Raw genomic sequence first — 27,429 nt, 5'->3', positions numbered from 1 at the left:
TGTCCGCAGGCAACATTCTTTGCGTCAATTGAATTTTGTACGGGAACAAATGCAAATCAATGCGAATAATTCGTTGTAAAGTGGACCGAGCCATGCCCAACTGCTGAGAACGGCGTTTTTGGGATGTTCTTGGGGACCTCTCAACACTGGCTCGTACGGCAGCGATATTCTCGGCCGATCGCCTTGGTCGAATTTTATATGGCCTCTTCGGATTAAAAAGAGCCTTACCTTCTTGACTTCTTCTGTTGAATGTAAATTTCAGAGCGCTCGCGTGGCGTGTATTGGTTCATGGTAAAAATCTGCTTGGACTGATGCTTCAAACGCGATATGTCATTAAGCGATGTGACATCTCTGTCAAAAGTTATGGCGTTGCCAGATGGGTCCGTCGAATATGGGCAACCCTGTATTTTTATCATCTTAGGCCTGATACGAACTGGTCAATATTGTCCAACTGCTTCGGAACCTCCCTCATAAAGGCTGAACAGTTTGAATAATCATAACTCAAGGCTGGGGGTATACACCTGTCGGCAAAACCGACTGATACATTTTAACTTGTTTTACACGATTTTTGATTTCTCAAAATTTAAGATTCTGTCTCCAAGCCATTTCCTTTGGTGCATTGATTATCAGTCAGTCGTTAATAACGCCACCACGAAACTAGTTAAGCCACTGTCAACAATTGGTTTAGGTGACGTAAAATGACACGTTTTCATTTTCAAATTATTAATTCATGAATTGACTTTGAATTCAATGGAAATTTAAAGGCTTTGCGCGCAGAGTTCGTCAAGGCGAGAAAACTGAAATGCAATTACAAAGTGTCCGGTGGTAGACCGGAAAAAAGAAATTATTGTTGCATTTTAAATTTCATCATTTACTTTGCCTTGCCAAAGAGAATAAGAGTAGCAGTCCTAAAGTAAATTCTAAACCAATAAAATGTCCATAGTTCGTGTGAAAAAAGCCCGAGTGAATTTTCAAAGAGATTTTCGCGACTTTTGCCATTTGCCAAATTATTTAATGCGAATTTATGGCAGAGATTTCTCGGAGCGCAAACGTACAAAATGGCAAACACTCTTGCTGAGGCTGTATGCTGTGGTGACCGTTTCCAGTCACATCTATTGTTTCTATTTCATTTCGCAGCAGGTCTTCTTGATGTTTCTGTCTGGAGTACCAAACTTGGAATTGTTTTTACGTCTGCTCTCCGGTTTTAATTATGGCCTATTTGCGATAATGAAATATTTGGCATTTAAAAATCGTATCACGGATGCTGCAGCTATTAATCGAGTGTTGAGGGAAATCTATCCTAAAGCTGGAAGGGAGCGAATTTTGTATCGCGTTAATGCATTTTTCTGGCCCAAATGGATGTTGACGGTGATTTATTTCTATTTCGGGGCAGTGGCATTTATTGTCCTTTCGCCGCTATTGGAAAGTGTTATTGTGTTTGTAATTGGTGTCGGTCGCTTGGGTTGGAATGAGGCCCAATTTGGCTATATTAAACTATATGATATTCCCTATAGTTTCGATCATCGCAGTCCATTTGCCTATGTGCTCACCTACAGCATAGAACTGTTCCACGCCCAGTTTGTCATCATCTGTAATGTTTGTGGAGATATTTGGCTTCTATGCTACGCCATGCAGTTGTGCATGCATTTGGATTATTTGATCAAGATTTTGGAGCACTATGAGCCTCGTGTGGAACATCATTTAAGGGATACACAATTTATTGCAGGGTTTTCACAAAAACATCAAATTTTATTGAAGTAATTTTTCGATTTTCTATTTTCGTTGTTGGGATTAATGCTTTAAATCCTCTTAGCATTGCAGATGATGTCAACACGGTATTTGGTGTCCAACTGCTACTAATTTTGATATCCACTGCTGCCACAATTTGCTGTGCCGGCATTTACACCTTGACACAAGGTGTGGGGAAGGAACTGCTGGAGTACGTTGCCTTTCTGCCCTGTGTCGTTGGCCAGTACTATTTGATTTGCTTCTATGGCCAAAGACTTGTTTCGTCTGTGAGTTTAAAATATGAATCAAAGCTTCGAAATTTGGTATGTCAAAATATTATTTTTTTTAGAGTGAAAATGTGGGTGCAGCTGCCTACAATCATGCCTGGTACAATGGTTCGCCATCATATAAAAAATCAGTTTTAGTTATTATGACTCGCTCACAGAGGTCGATGAAATTGAAAGCCTATGGCCTTAGTTCTGTTAGTTTAGGATCATTTCGGATGGTAAGAAATTCTAAACAGATTTTTTGTAATTGGTGAATAATTTCGATGGATCAGGGAAGGGTCTTCTATACGCCTTAGTATATAAGAATATTTTTCAAAGGTCTCTTATTTTTAACGTTTTTTTTTTCAAGGATCTCCAAGCGTAGATTTTCAAAAAAAAATTGTTACGAATGACTATAGAGTTTTTTCTTAGGTGTATCAAGGCCAGAATCCTCCATTCTTTTCTAGGTTACTATCTTGTGATTTCAAGAAAAAGATTTCCAAGATAATTTTGCCGATGATTATTAGCAACAGAATCCAGGATTTTTAATATTTCAAGGATCATCAGAGAATCCCAGATTTATTAAAAACATCGTTTAAGGACTATCAGAGCCAATGTACATTTTCAATAACTATTTGAGCATGGAATACAAAAATATGTTAAGGGCTATTGGAGCCAGAATCTTTAATTTCCACAATATGTTTTCTAGGAATTTCTGAGTCAGAATCTTGGATTTTTTAAAAATATTTTTTTTTCAAGGACTTTCAAAGCTATCGAAACTTGAATATTTTTTAAAGACTATCATATTAAAATCCTGATTTCCCAAAATTCTGCATTTTTTAAATCCATAAAATTTTTAAATTATAATCCATATTTTTAAAGACTGGATTTTATATAATTGATTTTTCAAAGACTATTGGAGTCCGGTAGCTATATTTTGGGAGATTATCCTGGATTCAAAAAAATATATTTTTTAAAGACTATAGGATCAAAAAACCTTGGACTTTTAAATTTCTAGAGCCAGACTGTGCATTTATTTGTAACAAGGAGAAGGAAACGAGGGAGAGCCATAGTTACTTTTGAGTATATTCATAGAATCACTTTCTGAGTCGATTTATGCATGTCAGTCCGTCCATCCGTCCGTTCATGTATTCTTGTAAACAAAATGCAGGTCGCATTTATTATCCAATTGAGATCACATTTTTCAAACAATATTTGTTTGGCCCAAGGACGAACCCTATTGAAATTGGTGATAATCGGATCAGATTTGGATATAGCTTCCATATATCTTCAAGCGATTTTGGGTTGATTGTGCACTAAATGGCCAATATAAGTCCTAGTGACCTGAATTTTGGTAAATCCAACCAAATTCAGTTTAGAAGCAAGTATATCAAATTTGGGTTGCCCATATTCGACGGACCCATCTGGCAACGCCATAACTTTTGACAGTGATGTCACATCGCTTAATGACATACCGCGTTTGAAGCGTCAGTCCAAGCGGATTTTTACCATGAACCAATACACGCCACGCGAGCGCTCTGAAATAGTTGAAATTTAGGTAAGGCTCTTTCTAATCCGAAGAGGCCATATAAAAGACGACCACGGCGATCGGCCGAGAATATCGCTGCCGTACGAGCCAGTGTTAAGAGGTCCCCAAGAACATCCCAGAAACGCCGTTCTCAGCAGTTGGGCATGGCTCGGTCCACTTTACAACGGATTATTCGCATTGATTTGCATTTGTTCCCGTACAAAATTCAATTGACGCAAAGAATGTTGCCTGCGGACAAGCCTCGTCGATTGGAATCGGCCCAAAGAGCCCATAGGTCCGTCGAATATGGGCAACCCTGTAGATGTTTAAAAATTATTTTTCAAAGACTCTTGAGGCATAACCAAGGATTTTTTTGAGGAATGAGTATTTGAGGTTATATTTTGGGAAGGATTATCTGAGAACCTTTCGGGGGGTTTTGAAGAACAATTTTTAAATGATCATCAGAGTTGAAGTCATAGATTTTTTAGGAATATTCTACCGAGGACTTTTGGAGATACCTATTTTTAAGTTTTCTCCGATCCATCTCTCACCATTTTTTTTAAAAACCTCAAAAAATACAATTTTAAACATTTTTAGGTTATGAGTGAAAGTTATCGGTTTTTCGCTGTGCTTAAACATGCTGTTTTCGATAAGAAGAATTGATGGGCGAGAATGTTGGTTTGCTTTTAAATAAAATAAATAATTACATTTTTTACTATATTTTTTAACAATAAAATATTAACACTTTTCTTTAACACTTTCAATAAAGTGTTAATACTTTTCTGCTATGCTCTTTATGGTATCCAATATTTATATTTTCCAAAAAAAGCTATCAATTTCATGGGCAGGGATCTAATTATTATTTATTGGCTCTTGTTGGCACTTTGGTAAGTTTTTACTTCCCATGTTTAATCAAGGTCTTAGGATACTAGATAATTATTTATTGATGGCAAAATGCACGTTATAAAACCATAATTTTGTAATGAGATTTTGGTCTTCTGATTGTTGACCTATCTCCTTGTCTTCTGAACTTCGTAGTTATCTAGATTACAACATTTATAATATATATAAATGTATACCAAATAAATATACTCGTATACCATTTAGTACTTTTTATATACTACACATTTCCAAATCCATTTCCTTGCCCAATAGCTGCAAAGTGCTTATAATGATCCTAATACCAAAATTCATAATTCCAACTCTATTCCTACATTTCGTACCGAATTTAATACTTTTCATACATTGCATAGCAAGCAGTTACAAAAACTGCCCATTACCTGTCTCACAATGACCTTTGTAGTACGCTTTATATCCAATCCAAAGTACCATTAAGTTCCACAGGACAAAAATATATTTTGATCAAATCTACCCACCAGCAGTTTCAAGTTCTACACAATGCATTGTTTCTCCAATTCAACTGTGATGGTCTCCGAGGTAAGATCAACGAAATTGTAAGCTTCATGAATCGGAAGAACATCAAGGTCGCAGCGATCCAGAAAAAGGAAGTTGAGTACCACTTTCAGGCTTCAAAGTTGTGATGGATACAATGTATTGAGAAAGGATCGCACCAGAGGTGGAGAATTAGCGTTCATATTGCTCCAATCTGTCCAGTACAAACCTATCTCGCCTGAGCTTTACCCTAGTGACCCGTACGTGGAATGTCTTGGGGTAGTGGTCAAGTGTGGAATCGCCGAGTTAGAGTTGCTTAACGTGTAAAGTCCGCCGTTAAATAGTTGAGCCTCACGTTATATGTCCAATATCAGTTCACTTCTGGTAGGCTATAGACGTCTGGTGCTAGGGGATGTCAATTCCCATCATAGATACACATAAAAACCTCATTCGTCCTAGGTAATGACCAGAGAGGCATGGCGCTGGCTGAGCAAATCGCTAGCTTCACGTTTTGCACAGTGAATGAGGGCGCGCCAACCAGAATAAGGGGAGACTTTCACAGTTCGCTGGACATATCCATCGTTCGATTTCATAGACTCTGAACGCAGCAGTATCCTTAACCATGGGAAGGCCAATTGTCAAGAGTTCAGAGAATATACCAATCGCCGCTTCAGAGTACTGCCTATCCCATCTGATGTTCAGGTGGCAGATATATAGGAGTTATCTTCGAATGTGCAGGTCGATGGAGTTGTAATTCCGACCACCAGGTACCCCAAGGTCTTAGGGTCACATTCGATAGACTTTTCAAGTCGTCCGCTCATACCACAGCTATCTGTGATAAGTTTGAAAGTAGGAACAAGGTTCTCAAGTCTCTGGCCGACAGCACTTGGGGAGCTGACAAGGAAACCTTGTTGAGCTCTTACAACGCGATACGCCGGTCTGTGGTAAACTGTGGGGCTCCGGTGCAGTCCTGCCAGAATGCCTCCTCACGGTGCATTCTCCTCATGGTGCATGCCTCCTGGTGCATTCGGTGCGCCCTCAAGACACCTGTCGACCACCTACATGAGGAGGTGAAGGTCTAGCCGGTGCGACAGCATAAAAAATGCTGCCAATGCAATACCTACTTGGGTGTTACCGACAGAGCCATCCGAATCACCATCTGGTGCATAGGCAACCTCCGCCCAGGCACGTAAGGAAAAACCTTCATGATCTAGAGAGAGGGGTACAAAGGTATAAGGGAGAGCCTCTAGATCAACAGGCCTATCAAGCGGGACTGAATAGTATTCACTCTAACGCGGTCTCAGAAGTTATGGAAGGAGTGAATACTGTACTAGGACACTATCCCCCTCCCATCGCAGCTGAAGAGCAAGAGCTGCCCTGACAAACGGAGTAGTTTTGGCTCAATTAAGATCCGGATGGTGCAGCCGCCACAATTCCTATTGGGTCCGGATCGACAGCGATGTGCAGAACATCTGCCCAACTTTTGGCACAGGTCCACATGACACGCTGCACCTTTTTCGCTGTTCAGACAAACCTGCTCACCTTACTCCAGTCTCTGTACCCAACCCGTACAGGTTGCATCCTTTTTATACCCTCCACTATACTATGGAGGGTATATTAATTTTGTCATTCCGTTTGTAACTCCTCGAAATAGTCATGTCAGACCCAACAAAGTATATATATTCTTGATCAGCGTAAAATTCTAAGACGATTTAGCCATGTCCGTCTGTCTGTCTGTCTGTTGTAATCACGCTATCTATCGAACAAATTGAGATAGAAGGCTAAAATTTTGCACACATGTATATTTTGCCAGTAGGCAGGTTAAGTTCGTAAATGAGCCATGTAGGTCCAAGTTATCATATAGCCCCCATATAACGGCACCTCCCGATATTCGGTATTTTGATGATTTTAGAGACATTATTCACCGGAATTGTTTCAAATTTGGCACTTGAAGTTCGAAATGAATACTACAGCCTTAAACAGAAAATTATCTGTGCAGGTCCACGTCTTCGTGTAGCCCCCATATAACGGTACCCCCCGATATTCGGTATTTTGATGATTTTAGCGACATTGTTTACCGGAATTGTTTCAAATTTGGTATTTGAGGTTCGTAATGGATACTACATCCTAAGTCAAAAAATGAGTCATGGAGGTCCACGTCTTCATATAGCCCCCATATAGCGGTACCCCCCGATATTCGGTATTTTAATGATTTTAGCGACATTATTTACCGGGATTGTTTCAAATTTTGCATGTGAAGTTCGTAATGGATACTTCAGCCCATGCCAGAAAATTGTCTGTGCAGGTCCACGTCTTCGTATAGCCCCCATATAACGGCACCCCCCATATTCGGTATTTTGATGATTTTAGCTACATTATAAACAGATTTTAACAGAATTTTTAAGGGATTTATTTTTTTGTTTTTGGAAATTGCGAAATTTGTACCAAATGGTGGAGGATATTAACAGCTTTTTTACTGGCTGAGACTGGACTTAGAGGCAGAACCATTTGAGACCCTAGTTCCAAATTTAAGAATTCCAGCTCTATCTGTTTGTCTAATTTAATTTTTCTTTTAGCTGTTTCGTCTGGGTATTGATGAATCAGTCAGTCACTCGCTGAATGAAATATTTCCAAAATACATGTTTCGAAATGACCCGATACACATCAAAACCTCGATATTGACATCACCTTTCATATGAAGTTTGTAGAAAATAAATCGGTTCATGCATTCCACAGAACATCAATCACTAACAAAATGCTACTTTTTTTACACATAGGGACTAATGAAATAAATTTTATTGTAAATGTGTGATGCATACTTTTAGACTACAGGCATTAAATATTGCTTTCAATTATAGTACATTTACAGTTCGCATTATTTACTCCTACACACCCTCATTGACTTATCTTCTAAGGTTCAATATACTTTCTTCAGCCGTTTCGCCTCGATGTTGATGAATCAGTCAGTCACTGGCTCAGTGAAATATTTCCAAAATACATATGCCAAAATGAATGCAGTGTTCATTTAAACAGCTGTAACAAATTCTCCAATACACATAAAAACCTCGGTATTGACATCACATTTTATAAGGAGTTTGCAGAAATAAAATCGGTTCACGCTTTCTAGTGAACATCAATTACTAACACAATGTTACTATTTTTACACATAGATTACTGAAAAAATGTTATAGTAAATGTGTGATGCATACTTTTAGGCTACAAGCATTAAATATTGAATAAAATATTCAAATGCAACTTATTCATTTAATTCATAATAAAAACTTGAAATATTTTAAATTGGGTAAAATTGATTCGTTCTAACAGTTTTCCCATCCCATATGTTTGTTTTTATTTCGATTCCATGATAGTGCTCCATATGGCAAACAATTGATATGTCATACGCATAACCTAAAAAAAACCAAAAAATAATAAAAAAAAAACTAAATTCCTTCGACACCATTCACTTACCGACTCAAAGGCCATTAAATTAGTTGTTTGAAAACCGCCAGCATTGATTTCACTGTGGCGTTGAGCCCGACGCATAATGGTTAATATGGATTTTTTATAACTTTGTGAGCCATTGTACCAGGTTTGGCTATAGGCCGCCTCACTTACCCTTAAACTCTAAATGTCAAATGAGATTTTTGAATTTATATAAACAGGGTGGGATGAAAAAACTGCAACCAACTTCAGACTGCTGTCATTTCTGTCTGGAAAACCACAATTGGCTGTCGTTAGAACACTCCAGCATTTAATTGTGAATAAATCTTTTGTGCCTCGTACCATTGCTCGTTACCGTGATACTGGTAGCGTAGCGCGACCTCAAGGAAGTGGACGGAAGAAAAAAGCAACATCAGCAGAAATGGTGCGAAAAGCAAAGAAGCGACTTGATCGAAACTCGCGTCGTCGCAGTGACCGAAAAATGGCTCGTGAGCTGAACATATCGCAATATTCCATTCGACAATTATTGAAAAATGAGCTCGGGATAAAGCCATTGAACTTCCAAAAAGTGCAAGAACTTACACCGCAACAGCAACAGAAATAAAATAGACTCAAAAGAGCTAAAGAGTTGCTTCGTTTGGCCGAAAGTGGTGAACTGCCGAATTTGGTTTTCTCCGATGAGAAAACATTCTTTGTCCAGCAGTTTGTAAACAAACCAAATGATCGTGTTTAATTGCCAAAGAGGTCAGCTAAAAATGTGCACCTTCGGTTGGCCACCAGAACTCAAGCGCCGGCCATGATGATTGTGTGGGCCGCCATAACAGCCGATGGTAGCTCTCCGCTCGTATTAATCGACCGTGGCAACAGGGCAACAGAATAAATGCCGAATATTATCGCGAAAATATTCTGGAGGGTGTTGTAAAGCCTTGGGCACGCAAAGATTTTGGCCGCAGACCTTAGACATTCCAACAGGAACATCAGCAACATCGCACTCAGAAACCTACCCCCCAATAATGGTTACAAAATGAGGTTCCCCGCCTCATTTCCAGCGCACAATGGCCACCAAAATTTCCGGATACTAATCCGTTGGATTATTGTGTCAGGATTATTTTGTAAAGCAAGGTTGGCACAAAAAAAGTCGATCAAGCCTTCGCCGGGAATGGGTCAAAATACCGGAGAGCAACATTCGGGCAGCGTTTCATTGGCCGTTTGAAGGCCATAATTCATGCCAAAGGTGATCAATTCGAACAAATCTAAACTTATTCTAAAAGTTGATGCTATTTCCGACATTTTTTGTTTTCATTCAATAAAATTAAAAAAAAAAAATAAATAAAAAATTATGGGGTTTGACTTTGTTGCAGTTTTTTTTTATCTCACCCTGTACTTATTCGTTTTTTTTTTTAATCCTAGTACCTTATTGATAATTAATTGCCCATAGTAGCAGACCATAAAGAACTGGCCAACACTGGTGGGTACATAGGCCAAATAACCAATAACATGAGTTGTTATACCTTGGGTCAGTACCAATTCAGCTGCCCCAAAAAGCATTGAGATAGTTGAGAATAACATAACCAGAATCAAGGCGCTGAAGTTTATCTTCAATTCATCTGCTAGCCTGGAAGAAAAAAAAATTGTGAAAATATGGTTAAATGAAATTTGATTTTGGAACCAAAAAAATAAATTTTCCCTTAAGTTCCGGAAAATCAACTTAAGTTCCATTAATTTATGTTGATATTTTAGACCGATTGTAACTTTTACATTTGTTCGAAATGTGTACTTACTCTAATATAGTCTGATGTTTTCTAACCAATCCTGCCAGTACTTTTTCGTCGTCCTGTGATCTCTCCTTGTGGGGTTCGTAGTTTTCCAAGGTTCGAGAAATATAATCGAAATGCATGCAGAGTTGCAAAGCAAAGGCGACGAGCCAAATATCTGTACATATCATCCAAATGGCGGAATACAGAGCATTCATGACGTCCAGAGAATACGAAACAACATACCCCAGGAAATTGTGATGACCAAAGCCATACGATGTCTCCTCATACATTCTATAGTAACCGAATTTAGCATTCCCATAACCCAGGCTGATTAGGGCTCCTACATATTCGAAAATCGATTCAGCAAAAGGCACAAAAAGTATTATTGTCAGGGCACACAATTGCATATAGAGTATGGTTGTAATCCATTTGGGCCAATAATACTCATCCACACGATAGGCCAAACGATCCTCCATAGAGATGGGAAAAATGTCGCCAAATTTCTTGTACAACTTTTTAATTGATCTCGAATTACGAATGAAAAAATAACTCTTAAGAATTCCAACCACATTGTGGACAATATCATCGATCAGCCGTAGAAGCAATGGCAAATCTTTTGCTCCGACAGCCAATTCGGCCACAGCAAAATCCAATGCAAAATAAGTGAAATACGAACAACACATTAGACACAGTACGAAATATAACGTCAAGAGCATCCTTAGCCACCGCGGACGTGGCTGGTCGAGAAAGTCATAACCCAAAGTTTTCAGCAATACACAGGGCAGCTTAGCCAGATCTGCAAAGGTCCGCTCTTTTGTTGTCATTTTTTGAAGAAAAAACCTGAAAAGAGGGCTACGGGAATATTAATATCAGTTTGAAAATATACTTACAACAAGAATACCTAGCTTTGAACCTGCACTGCAAACTTTACTTCCTTTAAGGATTGGTGATGCCTTAATATCTAGCCATGGTCAAATCTTTGTACTATGATGATGGAGGTATATAATTGTATAAAATTACAGGATACATTGGAAAATTACTTAATAATCGTTTTAATGAAGTTGGTATATTCTTATGAGTGAAGCATTAACCGCAAGCTCAGGAAATATTCATAGATGTTGGAATAGAGGTTTAAATGCAAAGATATGCCGGGTGGAAAGAGTTTTCCTACACCGCGAGAAATGCCACAAAATCTCCATAGTAAACAAAAGTTTTGTAGGCCTTCTACAGTTAAGTTCCTTTTTATAAGGCTTATTTGGAGAGGAGACCTTCAATTTTTAAATACAATTTCGATTGTAACTTTTGAATTTGTTTGAAATGTGTACTTACTCTAATATAGTCTGATGTTTTCTAACCGTTCAATTTCTTTAAAATCTTTATAGAGCTTTGGGTTTTTATACCCTACAACACTATGTGTTGGGGTATTATAAGTTTGATTGGACAAAAAAGTATGTAACACCTCGAAATATTGATTTCCCACATAGGAAAGTATGTATGGATCTTCCTATCTCGCCGAGCTGAGTCGATCTAGCTATGTATGTCCGTCTGTCCGTCTTGTCCATGTTAATTTGTAATCACTCTACAGGTCGCAATTATAGACCGATCCTCACGAAAATGAAAATGGAGGTGGGGTTATGATCAGAATAGAACCCTATTGTTTTTGGAGATTATCGCATAATATTTAGTGGTTAGACCAAAAACTGAAAAATTTCCTGATTTTGCAATTATGGATCAATTGAAGCGGAAGTTAGCATGGAGCTAGAGCTTGGGAGTGCTAGAAGTCTTCCAATTTTGATAATCATCGGGTAATATTTAGTGGGTGAAATAGACCATAACATTTGTGTTAAATAAAAGTCAAATTTTCCATTAAAACGCGAATATTTTTAATCCCGACGAAATCACAAACAGACGAACAGGTCAATTCTTACCGTTACGTCGATGCCGACAGTTAATGTATCGGATATATATAGCGAAATATATACAATGTGTATATACAAAGGAAGGGGATTTTAGCTATAATGCTTTTATCTCAAGTATGGATGGACCGATTTTAACAAAAATTGTCAATTCAGAATGCCCTCTTGGCATAAAAGTATAAAATCTAAAAAAATCGCTTAAAAAGATTTCAATATTGATGTTAATATAGGTTTTGTAGTATTTTGTGAATTTTTTTTATTTTTTCACATTTTTATCGCATGCGATTTTTTTGAATTTGACTTATAATATTAAAGTGTACATTTTGTAATATTTCGGTGACGAATATAGCCAAATATCGTAGACAAGCAAATCATTTAGATGACTCTAAATTTAGAGATACAGAGGGGCATCTTAATTTTGGAGATGATTGTAAAATATTTAGGGGTTCAAATGAACCAAAAACAGAAAAAAATTCCTGATCACACAATTGAAGCCAATCGACACGCCTGAGAAAAGCGTTAAGTACAGGGAAGGATTCTAGCATTTTGGATGGAAAATGACCACAACAACTAACAGCATGACGGAGTGCTTCAATATTGGGCAAATGTCTCTAGTCAATGTCTCGTGACATAATTTCAAAAGCGAAATCTTCCAAAATCGATCTGGATATAAGGGGGCTTCTAACATATTGTAGTGTTGTAGGGTATCACATGGTCGGCCCCGCACGACTATAGCCTTTGCTTACTTGTTACAGGATTATAGGAACGTAACAGAGTATATAAATAAGTTTTGAACAATAATTCCCTCGCATCTTTATGGAATACAAGCCTGTTCCAATAAAATCCTTTCTGTTACAGAATTAATGTTGTTCCCAACCAGGGCTGCAATATTTACCGATTTATTGGCACTTACAAATTATTTCAAAAAGAATCAACCGAAATTCTGAATTTACTTAACAAAATGGAGTTACTTTTCAACATTTTGAGTCATTTCATCAAACAGAGTGTTATACGAAATAGTGCTGTGCATGTAGGATTATTCTTCCATTTATGGATTTAGTTCAAAGAGAGATCTAGGGTCTAAAATCGTTATTTCGATGGGGCACCTTTTTTGCGGTATCGAATGATATATACCCCCGGTAGCCATATGGCTAAAGGTTTGACAGCAGACATTCGCTCTGAGGCATTTTTAAGGCGAAACTTAGATCTCAGTTTTGAAAACATTACTTTCAATTTCAAAAATCCGACTTTGTCAAATAATAAGGTAACATTGTTATAAATCATAAGCTATGCTCAGAAGTTCTCTCTCGAATTCGAGTGAAAAGTTAAATTCGATCGAATTCGAGCAGGAGTGCTACTGCGTGTGAAAAAATATATATGCAGAATTCTTCTTCATGCGACTCGAAAAAAAACGAGTATGCTTTGTCTATTTTCGAGTGGGAGTAAACTTCGTTCGAAATCGATTCGTTGATTCTACTCTTGTATATTTTGCAAACAGGAGAGCCCTCATATATAAAAGAGTTCAGAGTAAATTTATTGTAAATCTCGTACTTTTGGGTGTTCCATCGTGCGAGAATTCTTCAGTCGCGATTAAAATCGAATCAATCGGATATTTAGTTATACCCTCAGCCATATGGCTACAGAGGGTATATATCATTTGATACGGCTAAAACGTGCTCCATATGGCTACGGAGGGTATGTATCATTTGATACGGTCAAAACGTGCCTCATCGAAATTACGGTTGTAGACCCTAAGTCTCTTTGAACCAAATCCGTTTCGGGAAATTTGGAGTCGATCTAGCGACGTCCGTCCGTCTGTCTGGCTGGCTCTCGAAGACAGTATCCGATTTGGTCCAAACTTGGTACATCGTAATATTATTATCAAACTTAGATCGAGTTCGGAGATGGGCAATATGGGTCCACTACTTCTGGTACCTCAAAATAATATTTTACTGCACAGAAAGAGGAAGGATAATCCGATTTCGCTCCCACTTCGACACTGAAATTGTCCTGCACGCCATCGGCTCACCTAGAAAAGGTTCAATACAGGAATTATTTGTTCATTTGTTCAGTTGAACCTTACATTTTACACCCTCTACCTTAAAATAAAAGGTAATTATATTGAGGATTCCATTTACAAAACCTCGGAATATTCGAAGACCCGATAAAGTACATACAGGGTGAGATGAAAAACTACAACCAACTTCAGATTTTACTGCACAGAAAGAGGAAGGATAATCCGATTTCGCTACCACTTTGCGAATCCCAATATTTGCATCAGTGCTACGTCAGGTGCGAAAATAGACAATATCGGTCCACTCCTTCTGGTACCTGCCCACAAGGGGTCAACATTTTGAATAATTCTAACATTCATATAATGTGATGTAAGAGCTCGATTGCCTTGAAATTACACACATCATAATATTTTTAGTAACCCAAGGTCTGGTGTGAAGATGGAATATATCGGTCCACTCCTTCTAGTACCTCCCCAAAATAGGGTAAAAATTTTGAATATCAATGTCAAATCTTTCAGACTTGGCACATCTCAATATTTCCATCAACTTAAGATCTGTTATAAAGATGGTAGAGATCGGACCTTTCCTTCAGGTACCTCCCCCACAAAGGGTCACAGTTTTGAAAAACCAAAACCAAAACGAACTTCTAGTATGGACTTTAAGGTAATTTCATTGGCTACAAACATCAAAATACCGAATATCATGGGGTACCGTTATATGGTTGCTATACGATATCGTGGACCGATATAGCCCATCTTCGAAATTGAGCTGCCTGCAGACAAAAGACTGATCAGTGCAAAATTTTAGCTTCCTATCTTTATTCGATTTGACTCTAGCGTGATTACAATATATATACTTTGATGATCAAGAATATATATACTTTGTTGGGTCTAAACAGTTTATGGTTAATTGTTGCTCCAACCTACAAATACAGGGTTGCCCATATTCGACGGACCCATCTGGCAACGCCATAACTTTGGACAGAGATGTCACATCGCTTAATGACATACCGCGTTTGAAGCGTCAGTCCAAGGAGATTTTTACCATGAACCAATACACGCCTCAAGAGCGCTCTGAAATAGTTGAAATTTCCATTCAACAGAAGAAGTCAATTGTGAAAACTCAACGTGGTTTTAAAACATTAAAAAATGTGAGAAGTGCGCCTTCTAAGAACACCTTTAAGCGTTTATACGAAAAATTTTCAACTGATAAGGCTCTTTCTAATCCGAAGAGGCCATATAAAAGTCGACCAGGGTGATCGGCCGAGCATATCGCTGCCGTACGAGCCAGTGTTGAGAGGTCCCAAGAACATCCCAAAAACGCCGTTCTCAGCAGTTGGGCATGGCTCGGTCCACTTTACAACGGATTATTCGCATTGATTTGCATTTGTTCCCGTACAAAATTCAATAGACGCAAAGATTGTTGCCTGCGGACAAGCCTCGTCGATTGGAATGGGCCCAAAGGTCCGTCGAATATGGGCAACCCTGTACAGGTCTTCTTCGTTTTGAATTTGAACTCAGAAGCAGAACCAGATGAATCAGTATGAACATCAGTAGTTTTTAATGTAATTATTTTATTCAAATTTTTTTTTTTTTATATTTCTGATATTAAGGTGCAAATAATATGGCAAATTATGTGAATAAAAATTTAAAGATTTTTAATAAGGTAAACATTATCGTGTCTCAAGAATAAAATGTATTTAGCTTGTAGTAAAAATGTCTATTTTGATGACGTCATAGTACTCCATATTGCAAACAATTGATATGTCATGCGCATAACCTTAAAAACAAAAGCAAATTCAATACCAATTCCAAAAAGTCACCCAATCAAACAAAAACTTACCGACTCAAAGGCCATTAAATTGGTTGTTTGAAAACCGCCAGCATTAATTTCACTGTGACATTGAGCCCGACGCATAATGGTTAATATGGATTTTTTATAACTCTGACAGCCATTGTACCAGGTTTGATTATAGGCCGCTTCACTTACCTGCAAACTCTGAATGGAAAATAAAAATTCAAAAATGTTTTGGAATCCTTTTTCAATTTCGCTTAATACCTTATTGATAATTAATTGGCCATAATAGCAGATCATATAGAATTGCCCAACACCGGTCGGGACAAATGCCAAATAGCCTAGAACATGGGCTGTTATACCTTGAGTTATAACCAATTCGGCAGCACCGAACAGAATGGACGCGGTCGAAAATAGCATAACCAAAATCAGGACACTGAAATTTTCCTGCACGTCATCGGCTAACCTAGAAAAGGTTCAATACAGGAATTATTTGTTTATTTTGAATAGTTGAACCTTACATTTTACACCCTCTACCATAAAATAAAAGGTAATTATATTGAGGATTCCATTTACAAAAACTCGGAATATTCGAAGACCCGACAAAGTACATACAGGGTGAGATGAAAAAACGGCAACCAACTTCAGACTGTTGTCATTTCTAAGCCACTCGTCCGACAGCTGTTCAAAATTATTCCAGTGACAGCACATTTTATTGTTTACAAGCGTACAAAAGCATTTTGGTGAGCATTTTCCAAAATAAAACTTCTTTGTGATGGAATTCAAGCGTGATAGTATGATTTCTTTATATTTGGCTGGAAAACCACAAGTGGTTATCGTTAGAGAACTCCAGCATTAAAATGTGAATAAATCTTTTGTGTCTCGTACCTATCGCTCGTTACCGTAATACTGGTAGTGTAGCCCGACGTCAAGGAAGTGGACGGGAGAAATCAGCAACATCAACAAAAATGGTTCGAAAAGTAAATAAGCGACTTTGGCTTTTGAGCTGATCATATCGCAATATTCCATTCGGAAAAATTAGAAATTAAAAAAGTGCAAGAACTTACACCGCAACAGCAACAGAAAGAAAATAGACTCAAAAAAGCTAAAGAGTTGCTTCGCTTGGCCGAAAGTGGTGAACTGCCGAATTTGGTTTTCTCCGATGAGAAAACATGCGTTTTCCAGCAGTTTATAACCATACAAACTGATCGTGTTTGCTTGCCAAAGAGGTCAGGTGAAAATGTGCACCTTCGGTTGGCCACCAGAACTCAAGCGCCGGCCATGGTGAAGATGTGGGCCGCCATAACATCCGATGGTCTGTCTCAGCACGTATTAATCGAATGCGGCATCACAATAAATGCCGAATATTATCGCGAAAATATTCTGGAGGACTACTACATTTACAGCGCACAATGGGCACCAAAATCTCCTGATACCAATCCCTTGGACTATTGTGTCTGGAGTATTTTGGAAAGCAAGGTTGGCACTGAAAAATACCAAAGTGTCGATCACCTCAAGCAAGCGCTTCGCCGGGAATGGACCAAAATAACGTAGAACAACATTCGGACAGCGTGTGACGGTTTCATTGAAGGCCATAATTCGTGCCAAAGGCGGCCAATTCGAACAAATCTAAACTTATTGCTATTGATGCTATTTCCGACATTTTTGCTTTCATTCAATAAAATTGAAAAAAAAAAAATTAAAACTTTTGGCGTTTGACTTTGTTGCAGTTTTTTATCTCACCCTGTATTAAATCTTTTATGGCCATAAGTTAAGTTTTCATATATAGGAGGTTATAAACCCGACCGAAACTGCTGTAATTGTTTTTCTTTTCAACTTACTTCAATACTGTCTGATGTTTTCTAACCAATTCTGCCAGGACCCTCAAATCCTGTGCAGCTCTCTTCTTAGACGGTTTGTAGTTTTCCAAAGTCCGGGAAACATAATCGAAATGCATGCAAAGTTGTATAGAAAATGCCACCAGCCACACATCCGGACCCATCATCCAAACCGTACAATAATGTCCATTCATAATGTCCATCGTATAGACGATGATATAGCCCAGCGGGTTATAATGATTAATGCCATAGGTTGTCTCCGGATACATTCGATAATAACCAAACTTGGCATTGGCATAACCAACCGTTAGTAGGGCTCCAAAGTATTCATAGACTGCTTCAACAAATGGCAAAAACAGAATTATAGAAAGGGCAAACAATTGCATATAAAGTATCGTCGTTATCCATTTGGGCCAATAATAGTCGTTCACGCGATATGCCAGACGATCTTCCCGAGAAATCGGGAAAATGTCGCGAAATCTTTGCAACAAACTTTTAAGAGACTTCAAGTTGCGAAAGAAAAATAAACTTTTTACAATGGCCGCAACATTGTAAATCACATCAACGCTGAGACGTAAAACCAGTGCCAGATCATTGGCTCCCGCAGCTATTTCGGCCATCATAAAATCCCATGCAAAATATGTGAACCAAGCACAAAATATCAGACACAGAACCAAATACAGCAGCATCAAGGCCCTTAGCCACAATGGACGGGGTTTGTCGATAAAATCATAGCCAATCGTCCTCACCAAGACGCATGGTAGTTTTACAAAATCATCAAAGTACAGTTCTTTTTCCGCTGTTTTCAAAGCAGAAGAGGAGAACTGAAAGAAAAAGAAAATACTGATATTTATTAATATATCCTTACTTAAGGTAGTACCTTGACTTTTACCGCGGTAACCTTCATTTCCTTTCAAGGATTGAAGACAATATAAAAACTGGGGAATAAAATACTTTCTTTTACCCTTTGTCCCTTTGAAACTACATCATTATTGTAGAAGAAATAGGGAATAATTTATTATTCTTAAAGGCATATTTTATTAACTTATTTTCTATTTCATGACAAACCGCAAGATTGACAAGAAATGCAATTAAGCCGTGTCAATAAGCTAATTCTTCCGTCATTAGGTATATTGCATTCAATACGTTCAATGAAGTGCAACACCCAATAAAGAAGGAAGAGTACAGTTTACAGGTCTTCTATAAAAATAAGACCTCTTATAGACTTCCGTGACTGGGTTGTTGATTTAAGGCAGAGATGCGAAATACTCATTCGAATTCGATTAAAAAATGAAACTCGTTCGAATTTGGACGGGTAGTCATGCGAGTAAAAAATAACTTGAATAAATTCTCGACATTGAGCAGGTTGTACCTTTTTATACCCTCCACCATACTATGGAGGGTAAATTAACTTTGTCATTCCGTTTGTAACTCCTCGAAATACTCATGTCAGACCCAACAAAGTATATATATTCTTGATCAGCGTAAAATTCTAAGACGATTTAGCGATGTCCGTCTGTCTGTCTGTCCGTCTGTCCGTCTGTTGTAATCACGCTATCTTTCGAATGAATTGAGATAGATGGCTAAAATTTTGCACACATGTTTATTTTTCTAGTAGGCAGGTTAAGTTCGTAAATGGGCCATGTAGTTCCACGTTTTCATATAGCCCTCATATAATGGTACCTCTCGATATTCGGTATTTTGATGATTTTAGCGACATTATTCACCGGAACTGTTTCAAATTTGGTATTTGAAGTTCGTAATGGATACTAGAGTCTATGACAGATATTCCATTCGGCAAATATTGAAAAATGAGCTCGAGATAAAGGCATTGAATTTGCAAAGAGTGCAAGAACTTACACCGCAACGGAAAGAAAATAGACTCAAAAGAGCTGAAGAGTTGCTTCACTTGGCCAAAAGTAGTGAACTGCCGAATTTGGTTTTCTCCGATGAGAAAACATTCGTTGTCTAGCCGTTTGTAAACAAACAAAATTATCGTGTTTACTTGCCAAAGAGGTCAGTTGAAAATGTGCACGTTCGGTTGGCCACCAGAACTCAAGCGCCGGGCATGGTGATGGTGTGGGCCGCCATAACAGCCGATGGTCGCTCTCCGCACGTATTAATCGACCGTGTTATCGTAATAAATGCCGAATATTATTGCGAAAATATTCTGGAGGATGTATTAAAGCGTTGGGCACGCAAACATTTTGGCCGCGAACCTTGGACATTTCAACAGAACTAAGTACCATCGCACTCAGCACACGCCACCCAAGAATGGTTACAAAATGAGGTTCCTTGCTCTGTTTCCAGCGCACATGGCCACCAAAATCTCCGGATACCAATCTGTTGGACTTTTGTGTCTGGAGTATTTTAGAAAGAAAGGTGGACACTAAAAAATACCAAAGTGTCGATCAGCTCAAGCAAGCGATATTCGGGCAGCGTGTGACTGTTTCATTGGCCGTTTGAAGACCATAATTCGTGCCAAAGGTGACCAATTCGAACAAATCTAAACTTATTCTACAATTTGATGCTGTTTCCGACATTTTTTGCTTTCATTTAATAAAATTAAAAAAAAAAATGTAAAAAATTAAGGCGTTTGACTTTGTTGCAGGTTTTTGTTTATCTCACCCTGTATTCACCCAATATCAAATTTTACCGAATATAGTACTATTTAGTACTTTTCGTACAATTATAGTACACATTTCTAAAAGCACCTCTGTACACAAACCTACCACCAACAGCGATCCCAATTATAACTTCATACTTTTAAAATTATAACTTCATCCGTTCACCCTAAGCCGAACTTTTCCATTTAGTACAGTTCGCACGTATAGTATACATTTTCAAAACCACCTTCATGTAAGAAATTTACTTTCGAACCTTGATTGTAATACCAAATTTCAAGTTCACATAGTACCAAAGGTACGATTTTAGAAATTTAGCACCATTTTAGAGCCTTTCAGAGCCTTATAGTTCGAATATCCAAAAACCCTTTGGTACAGACATCCTGCACTCCATCAGTAACTCTCATTTCAAGTTTCAGAATTCTTCCTCATTTCGTTTGTATTAAATTTTTAGTACTTTTCATACACTTTTAATAAGAATTTCCTAAAACCCTAGTGCAAAATTTCATTTTCGAAGGAAAATTTGCTAAACGCTCATGAAATATAAATTTTATATTACAAAAGAATGTTTTTTATTTATTCATTCGGACGAGTACATTTAAACCTTATATGTATACATATCTAGTTAAATACAAATATTAAAGGATCAACAATTACTTCGGTTCCATTAGGGTACGCCATACGGCAAACAGTTGAAATGTCATTCGTATAACCTAAAAAGAAAACTTAAATTCTAAAATGGATTCAGCAAATTTATATCCAAACTTTACCCCCTCAAACGCCTTTAGGTTCGTCGTTTGAAATCCACCTGCATTAATTTCACACTGAGATTGTGATCGACCCAAAATTGCCAATATAGATTTCTTATAGCTTTGACAACCGTTGTACCAGGTTTGACTGTAGGCCGCATCACCAATTCGTAAACTCTAGAGGAAGGAAAATTAAAAAAAAAATGTCTTCTATGGTGCCTTCGTGTTGCAAAATAATTATTACCTTATTGATAATTAATTGGCCATAATAGCAAACCATAAAGTATTGTCCCAGCGTTGTGGGTAGAAAAGCCAAATAGCCAAGAACATTGGAATTGATTCCTTGGGTTAGAACATAAACAGCTGCACCGAAGAGAGTTACCACAGTTGAAAATAGCATGATGAGAACCAGTATGTTGAAGGTTTTCCTTAAGTCATTGGCAAGACTGGAAGTTGAGAATATTTTTATATAAAATTTGGTTTGAAAGTGTGTAGTGCTTAATATTTAATATTCATAGGTCAGGTGAGAAAAGGGACGAAATCGATTTACTCTTTCTGGTACCTTCCCCACAAAGAATGAACATTCTTTAGGAAAAATGGTTAATTTTTTTAAGAAAAAAGATAAAACAGTCGAGGACATCTCCTGAAAATTGCTGAAGAAAAATTGTGAATTTTCATGAATTTAAGACCTAATAATCTTAGATTTTTGGAGAACAAATTGTGAAGATTTTATATCCTCCACCATTCTATGGAGGGTATATTAGCTTTGTCATTCCATTTATAACTCCTCGAGATATTCATGATAGACCTTACTAAGTACAGGATGAGAAGAAAAAACTGCAACCAACTTAAGACTGCTGTAAAATTATTCCAGTGACAGCTCATTATATTGTTTACGAGGGTACAAAAGCACTTTGGTGAGAATTTTTCAGAAAAAAAGTTATTCGTGGTGGGATTTAAGCGTGATAGTGTGATTTCTCTATATTTGACTGGAAGACCACAAGTGGCTATCATTAGAGCACTCCAGCATTTAAATGTGAATAAATCTTCTGTGTCTCGTACCATCGCTCGTTACCGTGATACTGGTAGCGTAGCCCGACGTAATGGAAGTGGACGGAAGAAAACCGCAACATCAGCAGAAATGGTTCGAAAAGTATGGAAGCGACTTGAATGAAACCTGCGCCGCAATGGCTGAAAAATGGCTCGTGAGCTAACCATATCGCAATATTCCATTCGGCAAATATTGAATCATATTAATCCAAATATTGAATCATATTGTACCATATTATTATTGTAACAAACCCTAGCCAGTCAGACATACGGACGGACACCCCTAGATCGACTACAAATGTCCTAAAGTGGATTTGGTCCAAAGAGAGCTAGAAACCAAAAACCGCTTTTTCGATGAAGCACGATTTGGCCGTATTAAATCAGCCATATGGCTGAAGGTATAACTAATGAGAGACAGACAGAATCAGTTAGAAAAAAATACTACTTACTCCAATAAAATTTGATGTTTCTTAACCAATTTCGCCACAACTTCCAAGTCCTTGTGTGATCTTTCCTCTTTGGGTTCATAGTTTTCCAGATTCCTTGAAATGTAATCGAAATGCATGCATAGCTGTATGGCATAGGCAACCAGCCATATGTCGGGACATATATTAAATATTACCGCGTATTGAGTGCCCATAGCCAGCACTGAGTAGATAAATATGTATCCTGTAGGCCTCTGATGATCCACGATATATGTATGTTCTTCATACAATATATGATAACTAAATTTCGCATCGGCAAATCCAAATTTCAATATGGCCAAAAAGTAATCCTTTAATGTTGCAGCAAATGGTGAAAATATAATCACAGCAATGGCACCACATTGCACATACACCATGCACGTAATCCATCGGGGCCAATAGTAGTCATTGACACGATATTCCCGACGATCTTCCATGGAAATGGGAAAAATTTCACAAAATCTATTGAACAAACTTTTATTTGATTTCCAAATACGAAAGAAATAATAACTTTTAAGTAACCCATTGAGACTGTGAAAAATGTCGTCGACGAGGCGTAGAATCAATGGTAAATTTCCTGATCCACAGTGGATTTCTCTCACAGCCATTTCCATCACAAAATAAGTGCAATAGAGACAGGAGAGCAACGAGAGAACAAAATACAGCTGCATAAGGCACTTTGCCAGCAATGAGCGGGATATATTGAGAAAATCAATGCCCAGTGTTCTCAGCAACGCACAGGGCATATTTACAAAATCCTCAAAGTAACGTTCTGTTGTAGCCATTACGGTCAATGGTTGTTGAAAACTGAATACATTTTTCTTTTTTTCATTTTCTCATTGTTATTATTTTCACTCTCCATCCATTCGGTGCTCTGATCGTATTTACCTTTAATTGTTGTCATTTTAATATATCCTCTGTTGACCTCAAATCCTTCTATTTACACTTTGATTCAATGAAAAATACAACAAGTTAATTGCCACATTATTAAACGGACAATTAGGTTAATAACCAAATAAAATAATTATGATGTCTGTATAAATTTAACCAGTGTTTTGTCTTTTAGCCAGGATTTGTCAAGCAAATACATTTATAAAACGTTTCGCGCCCATTTCATTGAAAATATTGTCACCAGGTGAAAATAGCTCTGTTGTTATGATACCATAACCACATAGTTACCAATTTAGCTATTTTAAACGGCTAAGACAATGTGCAATTACTTGGGAAGGTCTATGGAATAGAATTTCGAAACCATTTTTTTTTGGATTATTCAAACTTTTATTTGTCATTGTTTCTATAATTATGTTTATACCCTACACCACTATGTGTTAGGGGTATTATAAGTTTAATTGGGCTAAAAATTATTTAACACCTCGAAATATTGGTCCTCAATGTCGGAAAATATATATGGATCTTTCTATCTGGCCGAGCTGAGTCGATCTAGCTCTGTATGTCCTTCCGCCTTAATTATAGCCCGATTCTCACGAAATTGAAAATGGAGGTGGGGATTGGGTCAGAAGAGAAGCCTATTGTTTTTGGAGGTGATCTCAAAATATTAAGGGGTTAAATAGACCAAAAACAGAAAAATTTCCTGATTTTGAAGTTGCTCTACAAGCCACAATTAGGAACCAATCGACGCGGAATTTTGCATGGAGTTGGGACTGGGAAGAAATCTACCAATTTGGAAGGTAATCGGGCAATATTTAGCGGGTAAAATAAGCTATAACTTTTATGTCAAAAAATACGAACATTTCCAACATTTTCATTTCATTTAATTTTTAACCTCGTCCAAATCATATATACAGGGTGAAATAAAAAAAGCTGCAACAAAATCAAACGCCATAATTTTTACATTTTTATATTTTTTAATTATTTTATTGAACAAAAGCAAAAAATGTCGGAAATAGCATCAAATTTCAGAATAAGTGTAGATTTTTTCGAATTGGTCACCTTTAGCTCGAATTATGGCCTTCAAACGCCCAATGAAACCATCACACGCTGCCCAAATGTTGTCCTGCGCTATTTTGGTCCATTCCCGGCGAAGCGCTTACATGAGGTGATCGACACTTTGGTATTTTTTAGTGCCAATCTTGTTTTCCAAAATATTCCAGACACAATAGTCCAGCGGATTAGAATCCGGAGATTTTGGTGGCCATTGTGCGCTGGAAATGAAGCGAGGACCCTCATTTTTTGGTGCTGTGTTCTGTTGGAATGTCCAAGGTCTGCGACCAAAATGTTTGCGTGCCCAAGGCTTTAAACCTCCAGAATATTTTCGGCATTTATTCAAATGCCACGGTCAATTAATACGAGCGGAAAGCAACCATCGTTATGGCGGCCCACACCATCACCATGGCCGGCGCTTGAGTTCTTTTGGCCAACCGAAGGTGCACATTTTCAGCTGACCTCATGGGCAAGTAAAGAGATCATGTTTTTTGTTTACAAACTGCTGGACAACGAATGTTTTCTCATTGGCGAAAACCAAATTCGGCAGTTCACCACTTTCGGCCAAGCAAAGCAACTCTTTACCTCTTTTGAGTCTATTTTCTTTCTGTTGCGGTGAAAGTTCTTGCATTTTTTGAAATTTCAATGACTTTACCCCGAACTCTTTTTCCAATATTTGCTGAATGGAATATTGCGATATGTTCCGTCCACGAGCCATTTTTCGGCAACTGCGACGTGGGTTTCGATCAAGTCGCCTCTTTACTTTTCGAACCATTTCTGCTGATGTTGCTGTTTTCTTCCGTACACTTCCTTGACGTCGGGCTACGTTACCAGTATCACGGTAACGAGCGATGTTACGAAACACAGAAGGTTGATTAAATAAAATCGAAGAAAATCGCGTAAAAGTACGACAATAAAATATTTTTGTTAAATGTTTTTCATTTTTTTATCGCATGCTATTTTTTTTAATTTGACTTAAAATTTTGAATTTTACATTTTGTAAAGTTTTTCCGCATACCACAACACTATGTTTTAAGGTACTATATATGTATATATATACTATATATATATATATATATATATATATATATATATATATATATATATATATATATATATATATATATATAAATTTAAATTTTGAATTTTACATTTTGTAAAGTTTTTCCGCATACATACATATACATATATATAGATACATACATATACATATATATATATATATATATATATGTATATATATATATATATATATATATATATATATATATATATATATATATATATATATATATATATATATATATATATATATATATATATATATATATATATATATATATATATATATATGTGTGTGTGTGTGTATATGTATGTATCTATATATATGTATATGTATGTATGCGGAAAAACTTTACAAAATGTAAAATTCAAAATTTTAAAATTTATATATATATATATATATATATATATATATATAAATTTTAAAATTTTGAATTTTACATTTTGTAAAGTTTTTCCGCATACATACATATACATATATATAGATGATGTGCGTAAATGTTGGGCAAATGCCATCGGTCAAGAATAAGGCTAACATCTGGACAGGGCTCTAGACATGATTTCAAAAACCAGGACTTTTGGTATTGAAAATGGGCCATGTAGGTCCACGTTTTGGTATAGCCCTTATATAATGGTACCTCCCTCTTTTCGGTATTTTGATTATTTTAGCGACAGTATTCACCGAAATCGCTTTAAATTTGGTATTTGAAATTCGTAATGGATACTACAGCCTATGACAGAAAATTGTAGCTCCCGATATTCGGTACATTGATGATTTTAGCAACATTATTCACCGATTTCTTTTTCAAGTTTCGCATTTAAATATTCTAATGGCTTATGACAAAAGTTGCCTATGCAGGTCACGCCGTCGTATAGGTCCTAATACAACGGCTACATTACTTTGTAGGGCCTATTATGAATATTTTGAGGAGTTACAAAGTGAATGACAAAGCTAATAAACCCTGGGTGGTGGAGGGTGTAAAAACAAGTAAAACAGAGAACTAGATCAACGTAAATTGACTATTTTCACCAATTTTTTAATTAAACAAAATCGGCATTTTTTAATTTTTTTTTAATCTAAAACACTGATAACTACCTGTATTCGATGTTGAAATTTTAAAATTATCACTTCTAAAGAGAAAAAAACAAAATTATTGTACTTCAAAAAACCAAAGACATTTTTTTTCTTCTTCTTCTTGCGAAAAAGTGAAATATTTCTCAACTTTACCAGTGTGAAATTTTCGGTACTGAAGTAGAATTTAGTGTTCTATAATAGTTTAAAAGCATTTATTCCAAAAGACGAATTTCATATTTCAAATCATCTCCGTGTTTTGTGATTTGACCCCTCTGTGCGGCGCCTCTTCCAGAAATTCAATTCATTTTCTTTCGACATACATAGACATACCGTAAATTTCCTAGTCGGATTTTAAAGGGGGTAATAATAAAAATAAATAATATATATATTTTTTAATTTCTGACATTGGTAACTATGTTGGTATGATATTTTGATAACAGAGGTGTCAATATTTTGACCCTGTAATGCCCCAACTTTTATATTGAAATCTACGATTTTTCGCCGACTCTTCATTTCTAGACGAATTAAAATTTTACAACCTGATATCAGAGACGTATGGAGCGGTGGAAGGTAGGGTCCGTTCCTCCTGTTTCATTTCTAGCTTTTTTGTAGATTTTAACATGGAAAAGATAAGATAATAGTTTTGATTAAATGGGATATTGTTTAGGTGACTCTATATTTCCCAAAACGAACTTCATGGCAAAAAAATGTGGATTTCACCATTTGGTTTCAAAGACTTCTGAGGACTTCTTGACAAAATTGAAATAAAACGACGCTATCGATTTGCTT

At 37.0% G+C, this 27,429-nt stretch overlaps 4 protein-coding genes across 4 annotated transcripts; 1 reads left to right on the top strand and 3 right to left on the bottom strand.

Annotated features, from left to right (window-relative positions):
- The first annotated feature begins 790 nt into the window (after positions 1-790).
- LOC101891800 (odorant receptor 49a-like) lies at positions 791-4,265 on the top strand. Its single transcript, XM_005180010.4, has 4 exons — positions 791-1,757; positions 1,814-2,015; positions 2,078-2,233; positions 4,120-4,265. The coding sequence occupies exons 1-4, from the start codon at positions 934-936 to the stop codon at positions 4,183-4,185; spliced, it is 1,248 nt and encodes a 415-aa protein (XP_005180067.3). The 5' UTR covers positions 791-933; the 3' UTR covers positions 4,186-4,265.
- A 3,463-nt stretch (positions 4,266-7,728) lies between these two features.
- Positions 7,729-11,080, bottom strand: LOC109611997 (odorant receptor 49a-like). The gene is made up of 5 exons (XM_020035542.2): positions 11,014-11,080; positions 10,137-10,964; positions 9,769-9,970; positions 8,383-8,538; positions 7,729-8,322 (listed from the first exon to the last, which is right to left on the bottom strand). Exons 2-5 carry the CDS (start codon positions 10,934-10,936, stop codon positions 8,263-8,265), a joined length of 1,218 nt encoding a protein of 405 aa, XP_019891101.2. The 5' UTR covers positions 10,937-10,964; positions 11,014-11,080; the 3' UTR covers positions 7,729-8,262.
- Positions 11,081-15,624: 4,544 nt separating this feature from the next.
- LOC101891973 (odorant receptor 49a-like) lies at positions 15,625-18,655 on the bottom strand. The gene is made up of 5 exons (XM_020035543.2): positions 18,568-18,655; positions 17,679-18,499; positions 16,102-16,303; positions 15,886-16,041; positions 15,625-15,822 (listed from the first exon to the last, which is right to left on the bottom strand). The coding sequence occupies exons 1-5, from the start codon at positions 18,580-18,582 to the stop codon at positions 15,763-15,765; spliced, it is 1,254 nt and encodes a 417-aa protein (XP_019891102.2). The 5' UTR covers positions 18,583-18,655; the 3' UTR covers positions 15,625-15,762.
- A 2,229-nt stretch (positions 18,656-20,884) lies between these two features.
- Positions 20,885-23,561, bottom strand: LOC105261597 (odorant receptor 49a-like). Its single transcript, XM_011292781.3, has 4 exons — positions 22,548-23,561; positions 21,293-21,494; positions 21,070-21,225; positions 20,885-21,012 (listed from the first exon to the last, which is right to left on the bottom strand). The coding sequence occupies exons 1-4, from the start codon at positions 23,345-23,347 to the stop codon at positions 20,953-20,955; spliced, it is 1,218 nt and encodes a 405-aa protein (XP_011291083.3). The 5' UTR covers positions 23,348-23,561; the 3' UTR covers positions 20,885-20,952.
- Between the last annotated feature and the right edge of the window lie 3,868 nt (positions 23,562-27,429).

This window comes from Musca domestica, unplaced genomic scaffold (assembly GCF_030504385.1).
Source record: "Musca domestica strain aabys unplaced genomic scaffold, Musca_domestica.polishedcontigs.V.1.1 1, whole genome shotgun sequence".
Lineage (NCBI taxonomy): Eukaryota > Metazoa > Arthropoda > Insecta > Diptera > Muscidae > Musca > Musca domestica.
Note: the sequence above shows the minus strand (reverse complement) of the source record. Positions and strands in the feature narration are given on the sequence as shown.

What these genes read in the sequence shown, in the direction of transcription:
- LOC101891973 (XM_020035543.2), bottom strand. An exon ending in AAACATCAGACAGTATTGAA is followed by an intron (nt 16,304 to 17,678) that starts GTAAGTTGAAAA and finishes AACCTTTTCTAG; the next exon opens with GTTAGCCGATGACGTGCAGG. An exon ending in GCCAATTAATTATCAATAAG is followed by an intron (nt 16,042 to 16,101) that starts GTATTAAGCGAA and finishes TTTTCCATTCAG; the next exon opens with AGTTTGCAGGTAAGTGAAGC.
- LOC105261597 (XM_011292781.3), bottom strand. Translation starts at nt 23,347, where the DNA reads ATGGCTACAACAGAACGTTACTTTGAGGATTTTGTAAATATGCCCTGT. An exon ending in AAACATCAAATTTTATTGGA is followed by an intron (nt 21,495 to 22,547) that starts GTAAGTAGTATT and finishes CTCAACTTCCAG; the next exon opens with TCTTGCCAATGACTTAAGGA. An exon ending in ACCTAAAGGCGTTTGAGGGG is followed by an intron (nt 21,013 to 21,069) that starts GTAAAGTTTGGA and finishes TTTTCTTTTTAG; the next exon opens with GTTATACGAATGACATTTCA.
- LOC101891800 (XM_005180010.4), top strand. Translation starts at nt 934, where the DNA reads ATGTCCATAGTTCGTGTGAAAAAAGCCCGAGTGAATTTTCAAAGAGAT. An exon ending in GCCAAAGACTTGTTTCGTCT is followed by an intron (nt 2,016 to 2,077) that starts GTGAGTTTAAAA and finishes TATTTTTTTTAG; the next exon opens with AGTGAAAATGTGGGTGCAGC. An exon ending in GTTTAGGATCATTTCGGATG is followed by an intron (nt 2,234 to 4,119) that starts GTAAGAAATTCT and finishes AAACATTTTTAG; the next exon opens with GTTATGAGTGAAAGTTATCG.
- LOC109611997 (XM_020035542.2), bottom strand. Translation starts at nt 10,936, where the DNA reads ATGACAACAAAAGAGCGGACCTTTGCAGATCTGGCTAAGCTGCCCTGT. An exon ending in AAACATCAGACTATATTAGA is followed by an intron (nt 9,971 to 10,136) that starts GTAAGTACACAT and finishes TTTTTCTTCCAG; the next exon opens with GCTAGCAGATGAATTGAAGA. An exon ending in ATTTAATGGCCTTTGAGTCG is followed by an intron (nt 8,323 to 8,382) that starts GTAAGTGAATGG and finishes GGTTTTTTTTAG; the next exon opens with GTTATGCGTATGACATATCA.